Genomic DNA, 23,360 nt, shown 5'->3' on the forward strand with positions numbered 1-23,360 from the left:
TAAAACGCTACTGTGTACAAAATGTCTGCTTAATAATCTTCATTTTATTCAATATTTGAAGTTTTTTTTCTGCGTGTTTTCATTTCATTACTTCCCCTATTATAGGTGCATATTAGTTATATCAGTATATTTAATAATTAAGGCTGTCAAACGATTAAAATATTTAATGGCGATTAATCACATGATTGTCCATAGTTAATCATGATTAATTACAAATGAATCCGATTTTTTATCTGTTCAAAATGTACCTTAAAGGGAGATTTGTCAATTATGTAATACTCTTATCAACATGGGAGTGGGCAAATATGCTTGTTTTATTCAAATGTATGTATATATTTATTATTGGAAATCAATTAACAACACAAAACAATGATAAATATTGTCCAGAAAGCCTCACAGGTACTGCATTTAGCATAAAAAATATCTCATTCACATATCTTGAGGTCAGAGGTCAAGGGACCCCTTTGAAAATGGCCATGACAGTTTTTCTTCGCCGAAATTTAGCGGAAGTTTGGATCGTTATTTAGCCTCCCTCGTAACAAGCTATTATGACATGGTTGGTACCAATGGATTCCTTCGTTTTTCTAGTTTCATATGATGCCAGTATCTTCACTCTAGCTTTAAAATGAGCCTGCTACACCCTAAAACATAGCAAGTTGTGTTAATGCGTTAAAGAAATTAAATAAAGAAGTTAAAATGAATTTGTGTTAACATGTTATTATCGCGCTTTTACAGCATTTTTTATATCAAATTGCTATGTCAAGGTATTATTTTCCATTTGTATTGCATTATTAAAGCATAGTGTGTGTACTGTATTACATATACTGCATATATAAAACACTACATACTTTATTATTATGTACTCTTCATACCAATATATCTATAAATATATTACATACACTCCACACATCATGGTTGCTGGAGTTGCACTACAGATTTTCTGAATTTCTTTCACATAAATATTACGTTTTTCACTTCCATGGTCTAAGGTGTTGTAACGTATATATTGTGTATGCTTTTTAAAGGTACAGTGTGTAGGATTTGGTGACATCTAGTGGTGTGGTTGCAGATTGCAACCAACTGAGTAACCTTCCGCTCACTTCTTTCTTTCCAAGACTGCGGCAACGCGAGCCGCCGAGTGCAAAACCGTGGTGGCGCCGTTAGACTCGCTCAGGGGACATCCTTACCATAATAACACTACTTTAGGAGCAACAGAAGTCAGACGGCGGCTTGCGGTACCACGGTTTTGCCCTTTGCAGCTCAAGTTACTGCAGTTTCACAAGTTGTCAGAGAACTACGGTGGCCTTCAGGTAACGTAAGAACGAGAGAGGCTCTCTCTATAGAGCCAGTGTTTGGTTTGTCCGTTCTGGGCTACTGTAGAAACATGGTGGAGCAACATGGCGGACTCTGTGAAGAGGACCCACTCCCTATGTAGACATGAAGGGCTCATTGTAAGCTAACGAAAACACAACGATTGTTAGTGTCAGACACTAATGAAAACATAGTTGTGAATATTATATTCCATTTAGATTTAATAGATCCCCCGAAATGTTACACACCGTTCCCTTAATGGCATCTCTCTAATTTCGTATTCATTCTTATTTGTTTAATTCAAATAGTTCTTTATCGGTTTTCTTACATTCTTATCTTATCTTATTCCTGACACCTCAAACACACAGTTTGCAAGTTTAGTGCATTAGCGGCGTTAAAAACCCTGACCTCAAAATGAAGCTCACTGAGGATCCACGCTCTCTGATTATCCTCAGGTCGGTCTCTGGTGTGTTATCTGGCTTCATTTCCACGTCTGCTCCTCCGGCTCTTTAGTGCAGCCATCCAAGGTGAAACGGTGCACAGAGGAAACGAGGTCTCTGTCTGTCAGCTACCGAGACACATTCAGCCCCTGCTCTGCTGCTCCACTAAGGCCTTCCACAAGCTTTTCTAAACAAGTTTCAACTCCACAACCTTTGCCCGTGTCAGTCCAAATAAACAGATACAACGATGCGGCTCACACACGGAGAGAGAGAGAGAGGAAAGAATAAGACGGAGACAGGATAGAAAATATGGGCAGAGGAGAGGAGAGGCCTGTAACAGACAGAGGCCAGTGTTCCCACTCTATAATGCATCAAATGAACATTACTGGAAAACGTGTCATGGATAATCCATCCATGACATGAGAGATGAAGTGCATCTTATTTAGTGCACAAGTGCTCTGCTCTAATACCTCTTTCTTTCTTTCTTTCCTTTGTGACTGAAAATTGGAGGTTGGCAACAAATTAAGAGAGATAGGTCATCGATTATGTTAGATTTAGTTTTACTCTGCAGTTCAGCATATAAAAGAGAGCAGGGATTGAGTGCTACTCAGGGAGTGGAGACTGAAACAGTTCTGAAAATTTAAAGAGGCGGCTTACAGATCTTTGAAAGGCACCAAAACAGAATTTCTTGAAGCTGAAACAGTCAGACTAGAGATCTGCCCTTGATACAGACGATAACAATACACCTACATATGACTCATTGGATATAAACTCCCACTTGTCGCAGGTTGTCGGGGCGGTGATGAAAGGGCAGCGACTCCCTTGTCTCGCCTCTCTTCGAACCCCCTCGCAAGGTGAAACGGGACAATCAATTTCCGATCAATAAAAACGATAACACAAAATCACACTTTGCTGTGACGAATGCTAATGAGCCTTCAGCGTTTGTCGCACAGATACTTTAAAAATAGAGAGGTTGCACTTACAGTCGATGGCTGTGTCGGGATAATAGAAGCGTTTTAGCTTAATTAACATTCTCGGGAGAGCGCAGGGGTCTCTTTGGATGCTCTCGCCACGAATAACTACATTTTCAGTGAAAGCAGAAATATGGAACGTTGCTATATTGGGCTGTAAGGTTTCATGTTGTTACACGCGGATCAGCACTAATCGTCTGTGCTGCAGCTGTCTCTGTTCATAGGTTGATTTTTCTGCATTTAGGAAATGCAAAACATTTCTTTCCAAGCACTTTAAATTGATTTCATACTAAAGCATACATACTGGTTACTAGTGAAATGGTAACTGTGCTGGAAGCTGCACCACAGTATGTTTTTCTGCTAAGAGACTGACTTTGTTGCAAAATCTGAACTGTGAATAGAAACCTTTTCAGGGTCATTGCTGTCTGGATTGTGTCCTAGCAGAGGATTAGGGAAGAGAAAATGCGACACCATGGCACAGACGCAGACTCTGATAGTCACACCTTTGCGCAACTTACCATTTTCAGTCTGCCTCACTTAGATGTCTTTGTAAACCAGAAAGAAGAAACAGAATAACAGAGGGATATTTTTTTTTCATCACACTTACAGTAGACGTCCACCCTGATTGACTTGATGGCAGGCGATCCGAGGCCGTTCTCAGCCTTGCAGTAGTAGCGACCTCCCTGGGTCCTCAGGATCTTTGAGATGTGCAACGTCTCGTTGAACACACTGGAGTCCTGGAAGCGGTCCGACACGCTGCCGGCTGTCTTGGTCCACCGGATCTGGGAAGAACAAAGAAATGACTATACTTCCAGATCTGATTTACAGTGAGGCATCCAACACAGCTTGAGGTAGGAAGTAGATATACAGTAAATCAAGATGATACAGAAAATCCTTCAGATAAAAGCTGGTGCTCAAATACTAGGCATACTGGCATGAACAGAAAAAAAGGCCAGACACTAATACAGACCTAGTAAAAAAAACCACTGAAGGGGTGCAATTACCTTCACTCAAATAGCCTACATGGTAAATTCAGCATCATTTACAGTTCCATTGCGCTAATTTCATCACTACACCAGTCTGCAGCTCTGAGTTTCAACAGAAATATTTTATGTTCAGTTTCTTTCCATCGCTGTAAAAGCTACCCTCAGTGAAACTCAACACACCTGTACATTTTTTTCAAATTAAAAGCCAGGAGGATTATGCTCTTTTATCCACTGGAAGGTGTTTTTTAAATCTGAAATGTGTGTTTGCTTTATTTTCTCAAGTAAGAGAACAGGTAAGCATGAAGGAAGGGTTGAGACTGCATTAACAAAAACAACTGATTCCAGTTACTGTGTCTGACTAAGAAATAGTCCGCCACATAAGCCTCCATAAAACCAAAATGTGCTGTTTTATTTTACGGATTAAACAAACAAGCTACAATGTGTTAATAAAGTGAGCTTTGGTGCTGGTAGGTGGATTTTGTCACCTTTGGACAGAGCCAGGCTAGCTGTTTCTCCCTGTTTCCTGTCTTTATGCTAAGTTAAACTAATCTGCTGCTGTCTGTAGTGTCATATTTATCTTCAAAAACAGTTGCAGATCAGAAAACAGGCTTTTCTAATAAAAGATAGCTATAAAACAGAGGAAATTAGAAATAAAGTCCGGTCTAATAGGAGCCTGTTTCTCTCTGTCGTTGAGGTAAATAAAGGCCAACATTTGATAATTTGCAGAAGATTAAAAAGTTACTGTATGCATGTTTGCTTGTATTTAATGCAATGCACAGACCACTGATGAAGAACATCCTGTTGTAATGTTCTTTTGTGAAATGTCCCCGTACGAAAAGGAGGACTTGAGAGCTAAAAATCTTCCTCCAACCTCCCTTTTCCCTCTATTCTACACAAGACTGACACCAGCGTGGCCTTCTCAGCATGAGTACCTTTCACTAACTGATGAGACCCAGTTAGCCCGTGGCATTGAGGTGTAATGAAAGGTGAAATAGTGTTACCCTCCAACATGAGGTTGTAATTGACTCTCCATCATCTCCCGTCTCCTGTCCTCATTAAAGCATACAGCATGAACAGGTACTGTGACAACTCTGGCCCGGGGGGCCACACAGCCAGAACCACGGAGCATAGAGCTCCATTCAATCCCTCATCCTAAGAGAGCCATAGATGGACTGGCTTTGCCTGCAGAACCTCACATATCTCTGCCTAGGCAGGGAGGGGGGGATATGAATTAGAATCCAATATCTCCACACTGTATGGTGATAGCATCATCTCAGCTACTGATAACATCCCATTTTACAGAGATAGCATCAGATGGAACAGGGATATCGCCGCATGGAGGGATGAAGATTGGGTGCTATCTTGGGAGATAACCGTTGTGCTGCGTCTAGCTGCGGGGTTTTTAACCATGGCGACTCCAGCCTGAGGTTACAACAGCTTGAAGTTTGGTCATTTTCCAAACAGATGGGAGGAAGGAAATGAAAGGGTGGACCAAAACTTGATAATGGTGCCTTATTCCAGAGGCTTCTTTTGGGTGGGCCTCGGGGGCTAGAGGATGACAAGGAGGGGAATTCACATGCAGCGAAAGTTTATCAGAGGAGTTTCAGATTCTCTGTTTTGCTGGGGGTGTTTACTGTTCAGAGTGGCAGAAATAAATTAGCTACCCGGAAACTCAAAGACTGTGCGTGTGTGTGCTGTATTTCTCCCTTTCATCGACCTCTTTCTCTGGAAAAAAAAAAAAAAGTCTGTAGCCAGACTGCGCTTCTGTCCCATCCCTTTATACAGCCTTTAAGTGGATATATTGCCATTAAAAATAAATGCCTGTAAATGAATACACTGCGCTGAAAAGGCTCCACTTGGCCTGTTTCAAATGCATCAAGAGACATTGAGAGAAAGCACTCCATGAAAAAAGCCTCAACTCAGCAATTGATCGGTGCTAAAGCCCCACTGTTAGGAAATCTGGCGCCCTATTATAACAGTTAGGGACATCATGAGTTCAGCAAAACAAGCCCCAAAGTTAAATAAGTTATGATTATAAATTAGATGGAGCAAAGTTTTTTGAATACTGTGTCGCTCTCCTCCAGTGCTCCGGATCCCCCTCGTGCAAATACAAAGCAAGCTGGTTTATGGCGACCTCAGCAGAATTCAATATTCTCCCAGCTTATACCCCCAGTCATTTCCTTTGCCTTTTGTGTAAAGAGCTTTGAGTTTTAGGAAAGCGCAGTATCAATAAGTGCATTGTTGGAGTGACACTAAGAAGTGGGTATTCAAATAACTCTTCATATTTTTTCAAAAAAGGAAAGCGCCGCTGTTTGTTTCATGAGGGCAGCCGACCACATTATTGGTGAGCTTTCAACTCCGCCTGTACCCTGAAGCTATTTTCACTCCTCCACTCCTTTGACTTCTCACATCTGAGCACCTCTACCCACAGGGGGAGTCCTGAAGTATGCCTGGTGAGAACAGTTTGACCCTCTTCACTCTCCTCGGCGCAATGCAAATACACTTGATCTGAGAGGAGCTGGCGGATTTGAGCAATATGATAATTGCTGCTCCTAGCTCACTGACGGCAAGGCTGGCTTTTTTTTTGGGCTGTTTTTTGCTGCTCCTTTCTCATTCCTCAGCTGAAACTCGTAAGTATACACTGGGGAATAAGTCAAACGGCCCAAGATGTACCACCCAGACGCTGTTTTATGGCAGGAATTTATTATTCCCCGTCTGGTCCCTTGCAATTTTGTGCATATATTATTACCATGAAAAGCAAATGGGGCCGGGTTTTCATCTTCACCTCACATAGTTTAGAAAAAAAAAGGTTGTGCACATTTTGCATATTAAATTTTTTCAGTGGTTGAAGCAGTATTCAGATCCTTTACTTTAGTAAAAGTACTAATAAAATAATGTGAAAATACTCCACTACAAGTCAAAGTCCGGCATTAAAAACCTTACAAAGTAAAAGTATGTAAGTATTATCAGCTAAATGTACTGAAAGCATCAGCGGGTAGAATTGGAACAAATATGATTAAAAAAAAGCTATTTTTATAAAACGGGCACTACATCCTGACAGTAGTGCATGAGACAGGTAATCTGAAAAAATCATGTGTCTCTGTGTCCTCCGGTCTTCCTTATGGCATCTGCAAGATTTCACAGACTGGAGGAAAACAACCAATCAGAGCCGAGCGGGAGCCTGCCGTCTCTTGGCAGCTGTCAATCACTCGCAAACTCCGATCAAACGGTCAAACTAGGCAGCGCTGATCAAATATGAATCAATATTCTGTTACTGTAATGCCTATTTCTCACCTCAAATGTGGTGGAGTAAAAGTACAATATAATATATACCTCTGAGATGTAGTGGAGTAGAAGTATAAAGTAGCATGAAATTGAAATTTCCAAGTAAAGTACAAGTACCTCAAATGTGTACTTAGTTACAGTACTTGAGAAAATATTCTCCACCACTGCTATTTAAAAAAAAAACACATCAAAAACATGACACCATTTAGTCCCACAGGGAAAAGCAGCAATAGTAACCCCATTCCCTCTTAAATCAGACATCCCAATAGAAAGATCAACATTTGCTTACAAGCAAAGTAAAAGCTCGTCTAGATTGGTATCCAACCGAAAATCCCAGCAGTGTTTGAGACCACACATGCTGCGATGTCACGGCAAGAGCAAATTAAAATGCGCCCAGTGTCTGTTGTTATGCAGGGATCATATGCTGGAGCACGCGTCTTCGGTGAATCTCCCATAATGCCTGCTGTGACGTTTCCCTCTCCCTAACAACAGACTGGTTTCTAATTGCTTGCCATCTTTCTCTTTTTCCGGCGCCGATGGCGGACTGTGCCGCTCGGTGGTGCAGCCAAGTGTGGCTGAGCATGACAATCAAGCGATCAGAAGAAGCAACGGGGGGTCCAAATCACCAAATTGGGAGTGCAAAGACTCTACAGGTCTATATTAGAAAGTACTGGCCCTTGTAAAAAAAAAACTGGTAGACAAGATAAAACACGCCGCAGTGAAGTCTTTGATACTAAAATCAAAATATCGAATAGGAAACTCACACAGATGAACATAAAAATCTTGCCTTGGTGGTTGAACTACATGTGGTATGTTTGAGTGCTGCATTTAAAGTCACTTCTAAGACAACGGAGAGTAAATGACAGCGGGTGCTTTGGACAGAGCGTAGTTCAAGGGGCAGCTCTGCCCCTTCTGATGCTGCGGTCTGTATGGAAAACAGTGCAAAAAATAGAAAGTTAAATCATTCATTCAAAAAAGCACCATCTGCTAAAGACACCAGCACTGTAGGCTAACTGTCATGGGAGCATCCAAAACAGATCACATACTCCAATTGGTCTGTATAAAGTGAAATGTCCCAGGGCCCGAGGTCAGCTTGTTTGTACTCGCTGACCCGTGGCGCCGCGAGTTGAATCTATCCAGCCAATAATTGAAACAAAAAAAAAGGTGTTTGCAATGTGGCGTTGCTGGCTATTGGAGGGAGCCTGGTACTCAAACAAAGTAGTGTGGACATAATGGATGGAGGCCAGGGCAGGGCAGGGGAGACGGGGGCAGATGGCTTCATCATCAGGGACTCTTTGATGTCAGTTCACCGCATCAAAGACAATGAACGGAGCTGGAGGACAGTGACCATGAAAGTATGAACAGATAAAGCTGTATGTATGTATGTGGAGTTCTGCTACAAAGAGAGGGTGTGACAGTGATAAAAAGACAAAGGGAAAGGGTTTAATATCATCTTTATATTTAATGGAGGCAGGGCTGAATCTAATATTTAGTTTCACTATTGATTATTCATTAATTGTCTGATGGATTTTTTTAATCCTTTCATTTATAAAATGTCAAGAAAACAAGTGAAAAATGCTCCTCTCAAGTTTCCAGAAACCTCAGGTGACATCTTCAAACTGCATTGATATTCAATTTCTATTGATATAAACAGAGGAAAACAACACATTTTCACATTTGAGAAGCTGGAACCAGCTGTTGCTTAGCAACTCTGCTTGACTCACTTATCAAAATTGTGGTAGATTAACTTAATGGTCTTCGACCAATTGATTAATCGTTTCAGCACTAGATGGAGGGAGACGGTAGAGAGAGAGAGAGAGAGAGAGAGAGAGAGAGAGAGAGAGAGAGAGAGAGAGAGAGAGACTGGACATGTTAAGGCCATGACACACAAAGCAGACGGTCGGCCCTGGACAGTTTGGGGCCGTCAGTGAGCGTGTGTCGGCCTAGTTTGACGTTGTGTCCCGCATCGTCGGCTCTAGTCTGCCCGTGTCGGAGGCTTTTCGGCCAATTCAGCATGTTGAATCAGCAGTGGAGCCCGTCGGTGAGAGAAATCACTCTGATTGGCTGTTCAGCTTAAACAAATCAGTGCACGAGAAGAGAAATGGAAGTGAGGCAAGCAACGAGTAAAGTCACACACACACACACACACAAGGCTCTTCTCATTTTTCATCTTCATCTCATCTGATCACTCCGATACACGGATATTTTCAAGTGGCTAGTGAGAGTGGTGTGAAAATGGTCGGCAAACGCCGCTTTGTTTCATGTAGGTATCATAACAGCGACTTCCGGTTTCCCTTTTTGAATGATGAATACAGACTACCGCTACCTGCTGGTAGGGAGAGTTACTTCCTCCCACGCAGGCGCAGAATGTAAGTGCTAACTGGCTCGTTGTAGTTTTTGCGGTGTGTTCAAATGCATTTTCTCGGCCAAGATAAAGGTGACGTGATGCGACGCAACAGTCGGTCTTCATCACCGTTAGTTCTTTGATGTCGGCTTGGTGTGTCTAGGCCTTTAGTCTTTCATAGACATGAAGAGTACGGAGAAGCACCGGCATCAAATGAGATTTTTTCAAAAGATATGCGTGTCAATATATTTGATAGACTATGCAACTAATTGTTTTCATTGTCAGTTAATCGATTTATTCCTTTTCCACCTAATCAATCCTTTAATGTATGTTGTTGTTTGTCTTTCGGCTGCTCCCATTAGGGGTTGCCACAGCGGATATGCGGTCCGATTTGGCATAGGTTTTACACCGGATGCCCTTGCTGATGCAACCCCCCGCCAGGGGAGAAGAGGATACATGTTTTGGTGGTGGAAGGAAACCACACACCCAGGAGGAAATGGGGAGAACATGCACCAATCGCCCGGACCTCGCCGCATAGTGCTCGCTGTTCTGTCTGAACGGACTGTCCTGAGTGCGGCGATGTCGGCAACACACCTGACCCGTCTTGAAACACGGACCCCGTCTCATTTATCATGCTTTGTGGGCGTGACTTTTTTTGCCATGTCATCACCATTGTGTACTAGAGTACAAAGTTCTTCATACATCTAGCCTCTGAATTTTTTATGCATTTAATTTGAAAATGTTGGCTACAAAATTTTCTTTTTTAATGCATGATGTTTCCAAAGTCAATGAGTAATTGTGTTAAATAATCGAAAGTGTGACTTTTGCAAAACTTGAGCAGCCCTATGATGGACTACTTCTTCAGAAACACATAAGAGGAAGCAACAGAGCAAGAATAAAATGGACTTGCTAGTGTTTTAGACTCAGATGAAAAGCAAGAGTGAGTGGAAAAGCACTGGCCACATCTAAGATTTTCCGTCTTATTCTTCTCCTCAGAGAGCCAAGTTCCACAAATCCTCCCAGTGACCTCTGCACTACACTTCTATGACAATTTAACTTCATTGCCCCCTGAGCCTGCCAGACGCCAGCAGTCCCAGTCTTCCTGCACAGCCCTTAGTAACACCTTGAAATGCCAAACCCACGAGGCAGAGCGGAAAAAGAACACATTATACGGTGTGCTGGTGACTGACAGGAACATATATTTATTTGACAATTAAATGGGAAGGCAGACAAGTGTTGAGTGTGTGTGTGTTTGCGTGTGAGTTTGGATGCATGTACGATTTTATTATTAGAAAGCCTGTGTTTTTTGGTGAGTGGGCAGATGTGCACGGGGCCGACAGAGAGGCCCACTGTGCGGAAGCTGCTGCCTGGTTGGACAGAATCCAGAGACTCCATCAGTGGGAGGGCCTGAGGGGCCTCTATGTAATTTAAGAAGTGTGCACATTGATAGACATGCAAAGAATTAAACGGTGGCGAAATTGCCAAGCGTGGCCCCATTTACTCCGTGGTTGGTCCTTTGTGGTGCTGATGTTGTACTTGGCACAGCACCCCTCAGTCTATGTATCATCACGGGAGCTGGTAGTATCTCAAAGCCGGGCGAAGATACGCAAATCTGGACAGTAATGATGAAAAAAGCAATTTTGTGATTTGCTAATGCAGAACTAATTGAAGCCATTTACAGTGATCGAGGAGTGTGACTTGGCCCCCTGTGATATTGTGGTGCAGATGGAGAGTGTGGTTTAACTTATTGCTGGTGTGGAAGTTGTTTAAGGAAACAAAATTGAGAATGATTCTGCAGACGGGAGAAACTACTTTCCCGTTAATCTTCGGCGTGTAGATCATAGGCGGCTTCAGGGGCGGGCTTACGGGGCTTAAGCCCTGAATGTTTTCAGCAAAGCCCAGAATCTTTTACTGTTCATCACGCGTTCATCAGGTAGTTTCTGCACCACTCAACCCAGATCATAGCAGCGTAGGAATCAATGTGTTTTGAATGATGTGGTCAGAGCGAAGCGCTGACGGAAGGCAAAACAGAGCCCCTCCCCCTCCACCGTGTAGTCTTTTTGCTCAGCCCATTTTAGTGGCCTGAAGGTTGGGCAAATGAAGCAAAAACACAGAGCAAGTCAAAGGTGCTCTATATCCAGAGCATTAATATAGTGGCAAACAACTATTGTCTATGTAAAGATATAGAGGAGTAATGTCTACCTGAGCAGAGAATGAAGTCACTCTCCCTCTGTCTGTGTTGTGATCCAAGCTTCTCCGTGCTTTGTTGACATCACCAGGCTGGCCGCATGTGTTTTTTTAGTGCATGTTAGTGCATGTGAGTGTGCACCACTGGCTAGCTCACGGCTGCAGCTCTTGCTCTCATACAGCGGTTACAGTTGATAACACCATCGGTCGCGGAAGCGTAGCACCCTATACTTCGGTTCCCCCTTAGTTAACGCCGTTAGCTCTGTCAGCTTTTTTTGCCGTTGTTTCCACTGTTAGCTCCGTTAGCATCGTTAGCTGCGAGCCACCAGCTCAGCCACCACCATGTTGACAGCCATGGTGATGCAATAGAAACGCTACCAATCTCACACCTTTAAGTTGTAAAAGCTTTAAAAACTGTTAACTCACTTTGGTAACTTTACCATAAGTATTACAGTTGGAAGCTCAGTGTGTGTGCACGTGCATTGTGTGTCTATGTGCACGTGTAGACTGATTGTAAAACGTAAACACGATGTGAGAAAGCAAGTCCTGGACGTGAAAGTATCTCAGAAAGCTGAACGAGATAACAGACGTCACCTTGCCGTCCCTTGTAATGATGCTAGTGATGATGCTGAAGTGTTCTTCTGCCCGGTCTAACCTGCAAACCACTCGCCCCTACTCTGGTCAGGTCCGTGCAGAGTTTTCAGACGTATGTTTTCTGCAAAAAGCAGCCAATAAAAAGTGAAAGAGCAAAATCTGGGTGACATCAGGTCTTTTTCAGAGGAACCAAAGTGTCAGTAACATCTTAGCTTATAAGAATGATCTGTGATCAAAGACAAGCAAACAATTATCTTCCTTGTTATCTGTAAATTGTGGAGCATTAATGTTTAAGATATGATAAGACAGAATTATATTAATTTGTGCCAAATATGCTCAGTGTAGTTTACAAACTAACACCCCCCCCCACACTTTTTTTACAAGTGGATCAGGAGTTATTATTGCATGGGTTATTCTAACATGGACACCATTTATATGCAAACATTGCCACATCATGCCCAACTGATGTGAGTTGTGCAGTCAACAGACTGAAAGAGAGGACACAGAGCCTCAGGGGGAGGTTTAAAATAGAATATCACAGACAGTTGGTTGAAAAGTAGCACCTTACCTATTGACTATTTTCTATTCATTTTCACATTTATTTTGAAAATCCATCACATGTATCAGATTTACAGTAACAAAATAAAAAAAATCTGAACTGTATGATACAAGTTTTGTATGATCTTGTTTTGAGGAAGTTAGCAAACACATATAGCACACATTTTGCCGTACCAAGGCCTATTTGAGTGTACACACAGTATGTGTGTGTCCATGCATGCATATGATATACTAATAGAAATAGAATATGGACATTCATACTGTCTGACAAAAACCAAAAGTCCCTACCAAAGGTAAAACCAAAATGTGCCCATGTCATTAATCAAGACAGGACAGACTGAAAGTGCACTACAGTACAACCTTTTGCAAAGAGCACTGATTACTTTTTCCCCCACATATGCTCTTGAAAGATGAAGAAACTCAACTCAATTAAAATAGGGGAACTTTTGGGGGGTGAAGAAAAGGCTCGGAACATGCTCTGAGAATTAATATTTAACTGTAATGAAAAGATGAGCTGTTATTGCCGTATCAACTTAGCCAGTGTGTTTCCGATGAGGTCGGGTACCCTTGTGTTTTTCCACCAACATCACAAAACCAGCCGTAGGTCTGCTGCCACCCCAGATAACCTCGTCGGCTTCCGAAACCACTCAGAGTGAATGTGCGCTGCTCCCCCGGTCCCATGCCACTACCGGAGGGGGACACAAAGCTGACACATCCCATAGTCCGGGGAGACACAGCCGAGACCCGCTGTGCCAGGGGATCTGAGCGAGTCTTATAATGACTCTGTTTCAAAGGAGATCCTGCCTCTCCTGCCACAGCCATGCAGGGCTTTTGATCTCCAACACTCCTCTCTTCCCAACTCGCTCTGCTCTGTTTTTCAGAAAAATTCTAATTAAGAGGAAAAGACAGAGATGATGAGTGCGAAGTTGTCCCCCCCCCGACGACTAGAGGAGATGAACGATGTGTCTGAACCTCGCGCTAATTTAAGAGGCTTCACCTTTTCAATTGGAATATAAAAATCAATACGCTCCTTTACTTTGGCGTCCAGAGGGGAAGTGTACAAACTAATGGCCCTGCCTATCGATCAAAAGGGGGAATTATAATAATTAATGTAAAAGAGCTCAGCTCTGACCGAAGATAGTGCCGAATTCCGGCGTATATTTTTGGTATCCGGCAAATTGGAAACAACATTCGGTAAATGTTCGAAAGGTTAGTGTGTGCAAATCCTGCCCGGATTAATACGGGGAACAAAATGTGATGGTCAGGTCATTTGTGGCAGAGCTGACATTTATACCTGCGTGGATCAAGTCGGTTGGTATTTAGATGAAATCTTGTTTCTGTCTTACTTTTCGTAACATACTTTTTTTTATACACTTGGATGAGAAAAGCAAAAAGAAGAAGGCACAACAAGAACAAATTAGCAGCCTATTTTCCTCAGAAAAAAAAAGGTGGAAGGGTTTTTAATTAGTTCAGATCACAACAGTAAATAAAGAGTTTGAGAAAAACGCTCTCTCAGATGCCGAGGACCCATGTGCATTCGCATGACCCTTTTCACTGTGGCCTGTTTTCATTGATTCCTTGTTGTTTTGGCAGATGTTTCAGCTGTTTTTGTTTCTGCATTCTCATTAGGAAGCTTTCATTATCAACACACAGGTGCACAATGCAACCTAAACCATCAATAATTAAAGGATTAAACTTTTAAGCTGGTTTAGTGCAGAGGTACGTGGCGTGCCGCTCAATGGCGCCGATACAGAATTAAAAGACAGCAGCTGAAGGAGAGTGAGGAAAGGAGAAAACAGACTAAATTAGCAGCTTGTCCCGTGATTCCCTCGTGTGGCTATTTTCGTCCGCGCTGTCGGTTTAAAGGGCGGACGAAAAAGGTAGTGAGCTCCTTTACCTGAGGTCGAGGATGCCCCGTCACCAGACAGGTGAGCTCCAGCGTCTCTCCCTCTCTGATGGTGTAGACTCTCTCCGTGTGCCTCTCCTCCTCGACGTTACAGGCGTGCCCTGAGTGGATAATGCGGACGGTCGGAGGTGCTGCGGAGAGGGAAAAAAAGCACAAAGCGTGTTGTTAGCATTCTGGTCCTTTCTGAAGCAATGAGTAGTTTAGCACAACAGATTGTGTATTGATTAAGAGGTCGTCACACTGACAAAAAAGAAAAGAGCATCCTCCAAAGCGTCGTGGCAACGTTTGTACCGCACACAACGGAGACGCACAACAAAGCCGGGGTATTTGTATGAGGAAACATATTTTACTTTTATAGCATTCACTTTGGTTTAGCTTTTCAAACGTTGCTAGTATATCAAATACAAAGTGGAGGGAAGCTACTTTGGGAAAATGATTCACTGCCTGTGTAGTTTTTTTTATTTGAAGTAACTTGTGAGAGTAGCACTTTCACAGACGTGTGCTACTGATAGGCCTCGTGCTGCCAAGTGTGTTGTGGAAACACGGTTTAAAAAATGGTGCGAGACAGGTTTGATTTTTCTTTTTTAATCTTGAGAAAATCAGTATCAGGGCGGTAATATCAGGTAGCATGAGAGCGGCGGTCCAGGGGGACTTGGCTCGGGAACCGGAGGGTCACCGGTTCAAGTCCCGACACGGACCAAGTACGGAGTGTGGACTGGTAGCCGGAGAGGTTCAAGTTCGCCTCCTGGGCACTGCGGAAATGCCCTTGAGCACGGCACGGCCCCCTAAAACTGCTCCCCGGGTGCTGTGTAGTAGCTGCCCACTGCTCCTAATATACTAGGATGGGTTAAATGCTGTAGCTAAATTGTACTGTGTGCTGTGCTGTGTACAATGTGTGACAATAAAATTGGATTTACATTATTTACATATACATATATACAGTATGTCAATTATTTTTTTTTCTTCCAGTAAGCATCATTAGTTAGTGCACAAGATGAACGCATGTTTTTTTTTTGTTTTTTTCACTAACAATGATGAAAAATGGAAAAACAAGCAACATGTTTTTACTGTATTTGTCTATGCATGGATGTAAATTGGTCGCATAACAAGCACTAGAAAATCATGCTATTAGTTTGCACTACAAAGTAATGGAAGTACACTTCATTACTATGCAGCCTGAGCATGCCCCAGCATTTTGATAGGCTCTTAAAGGCACAATGCAACATTTTTCTTATTGAAAAATCAAAAGCACAAAGTAAGACAAAGTAAACCGATCACACTCAGATGAATTGACAGGTCTTTTAATACAGTGACAACACATCTAAGCTAATACTGAGATAGATTTAAGTTGCGTGGTGCTATTTCAGCAGTAATATTACCATAAGAGGAGTCAAAAGCCCACACATTGTTTCATTTTTTGATTTATTTCTGTATTTTTGAGTCAGTATTCGACCTTGTGACCCTCTACAATACTTGCAGACCTTTCCTGATGCACCTTGGCTCCAGTCCCACTATCTAAATTACAGTTTGGAGGAAAACGATTCAGTAGTTAAGTAACTAATCAGCATCAGTCCACTTTGATTCAAAGTGACACTCACTTTGCATCTTAACCAAATTACCCAGTGTAAGCAGCAATAATTCAAAACACAGTGTCAAGTAGATGACCAACTGTGAACGATTGATGGTAGGGCTGCAAAACAAGTAATTTCTCTCATTCTCTCTCCTTATCTTTCTCACTTCCTCGCCATGGGAAACTATCAGAATGAATTTACAACTCAGTGTAATTACATGCCAGAAGGGTTTCATTACAGGAACCTTACACATGTCAACAAATACACTTTGAAAAAGAAAAGGAATGAATCTGTCATGGCTCAAAAACATTATTTTATTTATTATTTATTCAAAGTATATGTCTTACGGTGACTTCAATATTAACCTAAATATCCTCTCAACTGTAATTAAACCATATGGAGAGAGTGGTTGTCCATATTGAAATTGGTGGATCTCTTATTTTGGAACAGAAGTCACCATTTAGGATATTAATTTTCGTAAGGCTGTCCGGAATACAATTATTTGGGTTTCGAAGCTTTGGTGAGAAATATTCAATGCTATTTGAAGTTTCGCGGCGCGGCTACTGTACACACATGCACCTCTATACACAACAAACAACAATATCCATCAGAGAATAACTAATAATAATTAATGTTGAATATGAATAATGAATAATATTGATTATTCCTTATTTCATGGCATATTTTGGGATTTATATATTATTATAACATACTTACTTACTACAAAATTTCAAAGGCGAATCTTTTGAATAGTGATACGGAGGTTGAATACCATGGCAATGGCCGGAAGGGTTTGGGTCAGCCCTACATTTTAGCACATTATTTCCTAATGTAATACAATTAGGGATATAAAAATGCCCAAATTGGGCAAATTAAACTCACTATTCAGCATCACAGGCATACTGCAGCACAAGATCAGGGCAGAAAAACTCTGAACCCGCAGCTGCTGCTGTTTCTGCAATGGTGTTCCCTCCATTAGCTGACCCTTCTGTGAGAAAGTAAGGACATTTCAATCCGTCCATAACTCAACATACACTGGGACACGGTTAAACAGACGGTAAGACCGAGTCATCTTAGGTAAAACTGCCTCGAAACGCTCAGTTCCACCGAGCTGTGAAAGCACAGTTGCATGTAACCGACCCCTGACAATACTAGCATCTGTTAAGCATTTATTCCTCTCCAGCTTACATGATTAGTGAAGAGGTTTGGGATGAGATGATTTAGAGAGAGCGTATACGGGATATGATTAGGAGGAGGACTACAAATTGGTGAAGAAATAGAAAAAAATAAATAAAAAATCAAGCAGAAATCGCAAGGAGTTCCTGACTGCGGTGGTGTGTCTTTCATGTCGGAGGAGCGGCTTCCTGTGTGGGCCTCTCTCGGCAGACTCAGGCCCGGCAGCAGACTCGGTCCTACCTTCTATCCAGGCTGCGATGCTAATGAGCGTGGCGACACTCCTCCCTACCGCTGCTTTGGGAGTCTCAGCCAGAGTGTATCCTTAGCCGTGCGCTAACCGTCTTGTCCCTCCCTGTTATCAACCGTGCTGTTTGTCTCATTCAGCTTGTTAGCGCCGTGCTTGTCCTGCCCGTCTAAACGCCACGCAGGCTGATGAGCGCCGATACGGATGCTAACTGGCTACTCATAAAGCCTTGTCGGACCCGTCTTGCTCTTACCCCCTCATTGTCTTTCCTCTCTCTCCATTTGGAGATGAATACACTGGTGGTGAACTCCATAGGGGGGGATAAGGGCTTGAGAAATAGGCTCAGTGTAAGGGAGCGTCACGCAAGGCTGCCACTTGAAACAAAAAAGGCTCGGAAACAAGGCCCCAGGGCACTCGGCGAACAAAGTACTAATGCCATTTACTCCAATGAGCCAGTATCTCCGCTGCATACTATCAGTCCTGGAGGAAAGTAGGGAAACACCCGTAATTAATGATCTTCAACTGCTACTGCAACGGCTCTACACACACACACACATAGAAACACACACTTCTTTATGCAGACAACACTAAGCTCACAGCGACGAAAGCAAATAACCCTCTCTTTAAGCATACATAATGAGCGCCATAATGTTGTCGGAGTCGCGCATATCCTTGTATAGCTGAGACCTCAGGGCCCAAAAGCATGAACTAAAATCACTGTCATTACTACATAATTTCCTGTTTGTTTAGTTTTCATGAAAGCCACTTGATACTGACAGTAGCTACTCATAGTATATTCAGAGAAGACATCTAACGATGGGTAATGAGACATTAATGCACTGGGACTTGGGGGGTTGGACAAAGCTAGATGTCGACACGCTGACAGGTTTGAGATAAAAGGTGTCCTGGTAGAGGGGATATGGGTGATAGACAAAGCTTTGAATACATCATAGCAGGCCAGACACAGCTGGTTATATCCCTTAACGTCTTAACTACATCCCATACAAGCTCATTATGGGGCTCTCTTATACAGTGGAACTGTCATGGTGTAATGGAAATGTCTTCATTTTTTTAATCTGTTTGTGGATCAATAAGAAAGTACTAGGGGTGGGAGAAATACAGCATAGCTTCACAATATTTTGCCTGTGCAATATTGTATCAATACATAGACGTCAAGTATGGATCTTTTATTATATAAACTATTAACCTCTGAACACACCAACGACCTGCCTGCAGGCCTGACCACTATTCTGTCTTTCAGAAGTTGTAGCAGGCTCAGTCTTAAAGCTTGAGTGAAGATATGGTATCATGTGAAACTCCAAAGTTACACTTCCTTTGGTTCCTTTTCAAAGGGGTCCCTTGACCTCTGACCTCAAATAAATGGTAAATGGACTTGCATTTATACAGCGCTCTTCACTCAAACCGCTTTATACTACATGTCAGCTTTCACCCATTCACACACTGATGGTAGAGGTCATGCAAGGCACGAACTTTGCCCATCAGGATCTAATCTAAATACTCATTTAGCTCAGCCTTGGGGAGCAATTTGGGGTTAAGTGTCTTGCACAAAGACACTTCAACATGGGACCGGAGGAGCTGGGAATCAAACCTGTGGTGGAAGACCTGCTCTACCATCTGAGCCACAGCCACCCAAGATATGTGAATGAAAACTCTGAGATGAACAGAGTGAAAAACTGTATCTTATTAGATAAAACTGCATAATTTGCAGTTGAAAAAAGGTAATAAATCACAATATATTGCAATTTATCTTATCCCAATACTCACATCGCATAACGCCAAATGTTTAAAATCGCAATAAGATCGTATCGTGACTTAAGTACCGTGATATTATCGTATAGTGGGGCATCTGGTGATTCCCACCCCTAAGTACAGTACAATTAAAGATTTTTTTGGCTTTTGCCTTTATTTGACAGAGATAGTGTTAGTTCTCATCTCAAAGGGGGAGAGAGAGGTGGGGTGACAAGCAGCAAAGGGCCGCGGGTCGGACCCGAACCCCGGGCCACTGCAGCAAGGACTCAGCCGCGGGCACATGGGGCGCCCGCTTTACCAGGTGAGCTACTGGGACGCCTCAAGTACAGTGCAATTGCTGCATTTGTGCCATGTGAATTTGCATAATCAACAGAAGTTCTACTTCACATACATAAGTATATAATGCTCTATACTGGCTTTCAAACCAATTTGCATTTGTAATCATACTTAAGGGTACCATGTGGAGTTTTCAAACGAAAGTTGTTTACATTCAGTATTTCTCACCAAAACTCATCCTTGAGGCATTTCCTTCCTCATAAAACAAAAGTATTATTTTAAATTGTTCATTGTTTGCATTCATGTTTTGTTTGCATTGCTACTTTTTTTGGCGCATTACCGCCACTACAGGTAATGTTCAATTAGCGCCAGCGGAATAGCTTGGAAATGATGGCACGATGTGAATAGTGCCGCCTGCGTGCTTGTGCGCATGCATGTGCATCCTCATGTGTGTACACACAGTAAAATCAAAAACCCACACGTCAAAAACATTGCTCCATAGCCCCACTAGTGGTCAAAAACTCCACAGGGTAGTATTATCAGCCCACTGTACTTAAAGTATCCACAGTAAATCAACCCCCAACAGTCCGCTAAAACTTCTATTTGGATTTAAAAGTACATGTTTAAGGCCAATTATTCAATAATAAACCTTCCAGCACCCTTTTTCTACTCCCCAGATCCCACCAGAGCAAACGTACGGGACGTGAAATGAGTGGGTGGTCATGTATGTGGAGTAGCAGAGCAGAGGTCGTTTGGGAGCAATGAGCTGAAATAAACAATTCTGCTGGTGGCACATTTGGATGTTAATTAGACACTTTTTTGTGCCGGTCGGGGAGTTGGCATTGGCATAAGAAGCACATCTGCCACTCACACTGATGTTAGAAGTGCAAAACAGTGCAGAGGGGAAAAAAGAAATCGATGCTAAATATTGAGTGGATCTTCACAGTCAAACTAATGCAGAGTTATTCTGAAATCACTTGTTTATTTGCTCTATAAGCACTCGTGATTAAACGGCGGTTGTTGCAAATGTCGAGCAAATGTTGTCATGAACCTGTGGGTTAAGAAGGGAAATTTGCATGAATGTGCATCTCGGGCTGTAGTGTCACTCCCCCGCACTCCCCTTAACACCCACCCTACCATCTGCAGGCACACACGCACTCAGCTTCCTGATAACTATAAGGGTTTTTTTTTTCTTAAAAAAAAAAAAGGAAGCGGAGGAGCTGCAGGCTCGGAGCTGGAGTCTCAGATGTGCCTCTCTTTTTCATTTCATTATCTCATTTCCATAACAGTGACATCATTTCCCCCCTCTGCAGAAACACACAACGGGGAGAGAAAAAGGTAGGAGACGGGGAGAATAAGAGACTGCCTCTACACATATAATTGTGCATGTTAGACTGTTGGTTTAGTGCAGTGTGTAGTTTAGTCCACACATGCATGTGTGTGTGTGTTATGTGTGTTGAATGAGCAGCTCCCACTGGAGTGACTAGCCTTCCTTGGCCTCAGTTGGGGGAGATGGAGACAGCTTTATCCACTACCGCCAGTGGAGATTAAATTGGATTTGGCTAAAAGCAGCCTTGTCACCACGGTTGTGGAGTGCCTGAGTGGCAGAGGGGCTTCCTGGCAATGGTAGAGACCAGTGGCGGCTGGTGGATTTTTTTTTGGGTAGGGCCAATCAATTTCAACAAACATCCTAGTACGATTCAATGCAAAAAAAGGTATCAAAAACGCATTACTACTTTGCAGTTACATTTTTATCATTTATTCCAACACTGACATAAGGACATCTTATTCATACAATTCAGTATGTTAATATAACATACGACAGATCATTTATAAAGGAACTTTGCTCTTCTGTCCTTCTGAGTGGCAAGGGTTAGGGTTGAGTCTTGCAAGAGTAGCGCTACTAGTGCTTGGCTGTTCCATTGTCATGCCGTTAAAATGGGCTGTGAGAGAAGAGAAGTGGAGAGAAGCGAGAGACGAGAAGACAAGATCACGCGAGAACTGACATGAGCCCTGACGAGAACAGAGAGAGACACACGTGAACGTGCGCGCGCACACCATGGGCCAAATCAGTTTGGCCCTCCCGGAAGTCTTTTTTACGGCGCTGATTGGATGAATTGTATGTCATTCATGCTTGTAATCATATATCTTTAATCAGTGATTGGCTGTACTGCTTATTAGACCCGCCTTCCTTGGGCCAAATCCATTTGGCCCCAGAAAGTGCACGTGCAGCAGAGCAGCTGAGAGGTGCACTAGCAGAGAGTTCAAGGAGGAAAGCAGATATTTGGCGCAGTTATCCTATTTTACAAATATTACGGGTATATTCCATAGGTCAAAAACACACATATTGACAATTTTTAGAATTTTTAGAATTAATAATTTTATAATTTTTTTTTTTTTTTTTGGTGGCTCAAGGTGGGTGGGGCCAGGCCCCGTGGCCCTCTATTGGCCGGCCGCCACTGGTAGAGACTCTAAATTTGACAAACAAATGAATGTAAAAAAAAAAAAAAAATGCCAACAGCTGGGGCTCGTTGTCGCTGTGGGCTTAATGTTCTCAGACCAACCCCTCAGGACCACTAACCAATTCCTGCTGGTTTTCTGGCGTTCCGTAATCACCTTCTCAGAGTGGGGAGAGCCAGATAGTGAGGAACAGAAGGAGAAAAAACATATGCAATATGCATACCGTAACAAATGTTAAAAATAATTGTTTTTTGTTATCACACCAAAATTCATTATCGATTCTGCCACCACTCAAAATAAACTTCCAGTTAGTAATAAAAGGGACTGTGGGAGAAAAGTCAATTTCAGCTGTATGATAAAACTTAACAATGCCAACATAAAAAAAGCTTAGTGATAACACAAAAATAAGTTTAGCTTTATTAAGCTGCTCAAATATGATAGATAATGCAAAAATTATGAGTTTTGAAAAAAAAATTTTTTTTAATAAATAACATTTTCACACACGAGCTGTGATAATGAAGACACATTTAACTTGTTTGACCCAATAGAAACAGACTTCTGCCCCAGGTCGTCGCTGTTAACTGTAAAAATTTTCATACACGTCACTGCTTTATCAAAGAGTTATTAAACAGATTAACGTTGGCAGACGCTGTGGTTTGACTCACTACGATTTCTTCTCTTCGGTATGAGAAGTTAGAAGCAAATTGACTCTGAAATGTCAGTTGCACAGCGATATCTAAAGTTTGCTAATATTAGCTACATTAGCCACCATAAGTTACTGGTCATATCAGACCGAGTTAAAGGCTGTAACAGCAAATTTCCTGAGTATATTAAAATGAACAAAAACATGTTGTATTGCTTATGAATTTAACTTTTTATTTGTAATAAAATTATGTTATTTATTTATTTATTCAAAAGTTACACATTATTGCTTTAATGCAATAGCATACATTCTTCTATAGTGTTCAAATATCTCTAAATTAAATCAGCAACAATTTATTTGTGTGGCTACTTGGGGGCCGTGGAACAGGTTTTAAACACAACATTGACATATTATCTGCTGTGGCTCGTGGCCCCACATGGCCATTAAGGGAGGGCTCGCTGTTCCCTCTTTCGCTGTTGGGAGGGGCGGTCCCCTGCTCCGTACTTAAGTACAGTACTTGAGTAGCCTACAGTCCACCGCTGCTAGAGCGCGAGATTAAAATTGTTCCAAAAGAAACCACTAATGAATATAAACAGGAATGTTTTAATGCAGACATACAGTGTGCTACAGTGACTACA

The 23,360-nt window shown here is 42.3% G+C and overlaps 1 protein-coding gene and 1 long non-coding RNA gene across 3 annotated transcripts in view; both read right to left on the minus strand.

Moving 5' to 3' along the window:
• The window catches only part of LOC141755882 (uncharacterized), a 490,132-nt gene that overhangs the window by 243,510 nt on the left and 223,262 nt on the right, over positions 1–23,360 (minus strand). The window lies entirely within an intron of this gene.
• LOC141755875 (MAM domain-containing glycosylphosphatidylinositol anchor protein 2) overlaps positions 1–23,360 on the minus strand; it is a 310,559-nt gene that overhangs the window by 126,801 nt on the left and 160,398 nt on the right. For both annotated transcript variants that reach the window (XM_074615183.1, XM_074615182.1), the window contains exons 4-5: positions 14,574–14,713; positions 3,330–3,504 (exon numbers count right to left, since the gene is read on the minus strand). In XM_074615183.1, coding sequence (XP_074471284.1) covers positions 3,330–3,504; positions 14,574–14,713 — 315 coding nt within the window. The remainder of the gene's footprint in view (positions 1–3,329; positions 3,505–14,573; positions 14,714–23,360) is intronic.

This window comes from Sebastes fasciatus, chromosome 18, assembly GCF_043250625.1.
Source record: "Sebastes fasciatus isolate fSebFas1 chromosome 18, fSebFas1.pri, whole genome shotgun sequence".
In the NCBI taxonomy this organism is placed as follows: Eukaryota; Metazoa; Chordata; class Actinopteri; order Perciformes; family Sebastidae; genus Sebastes; species Sebastes fasciatus.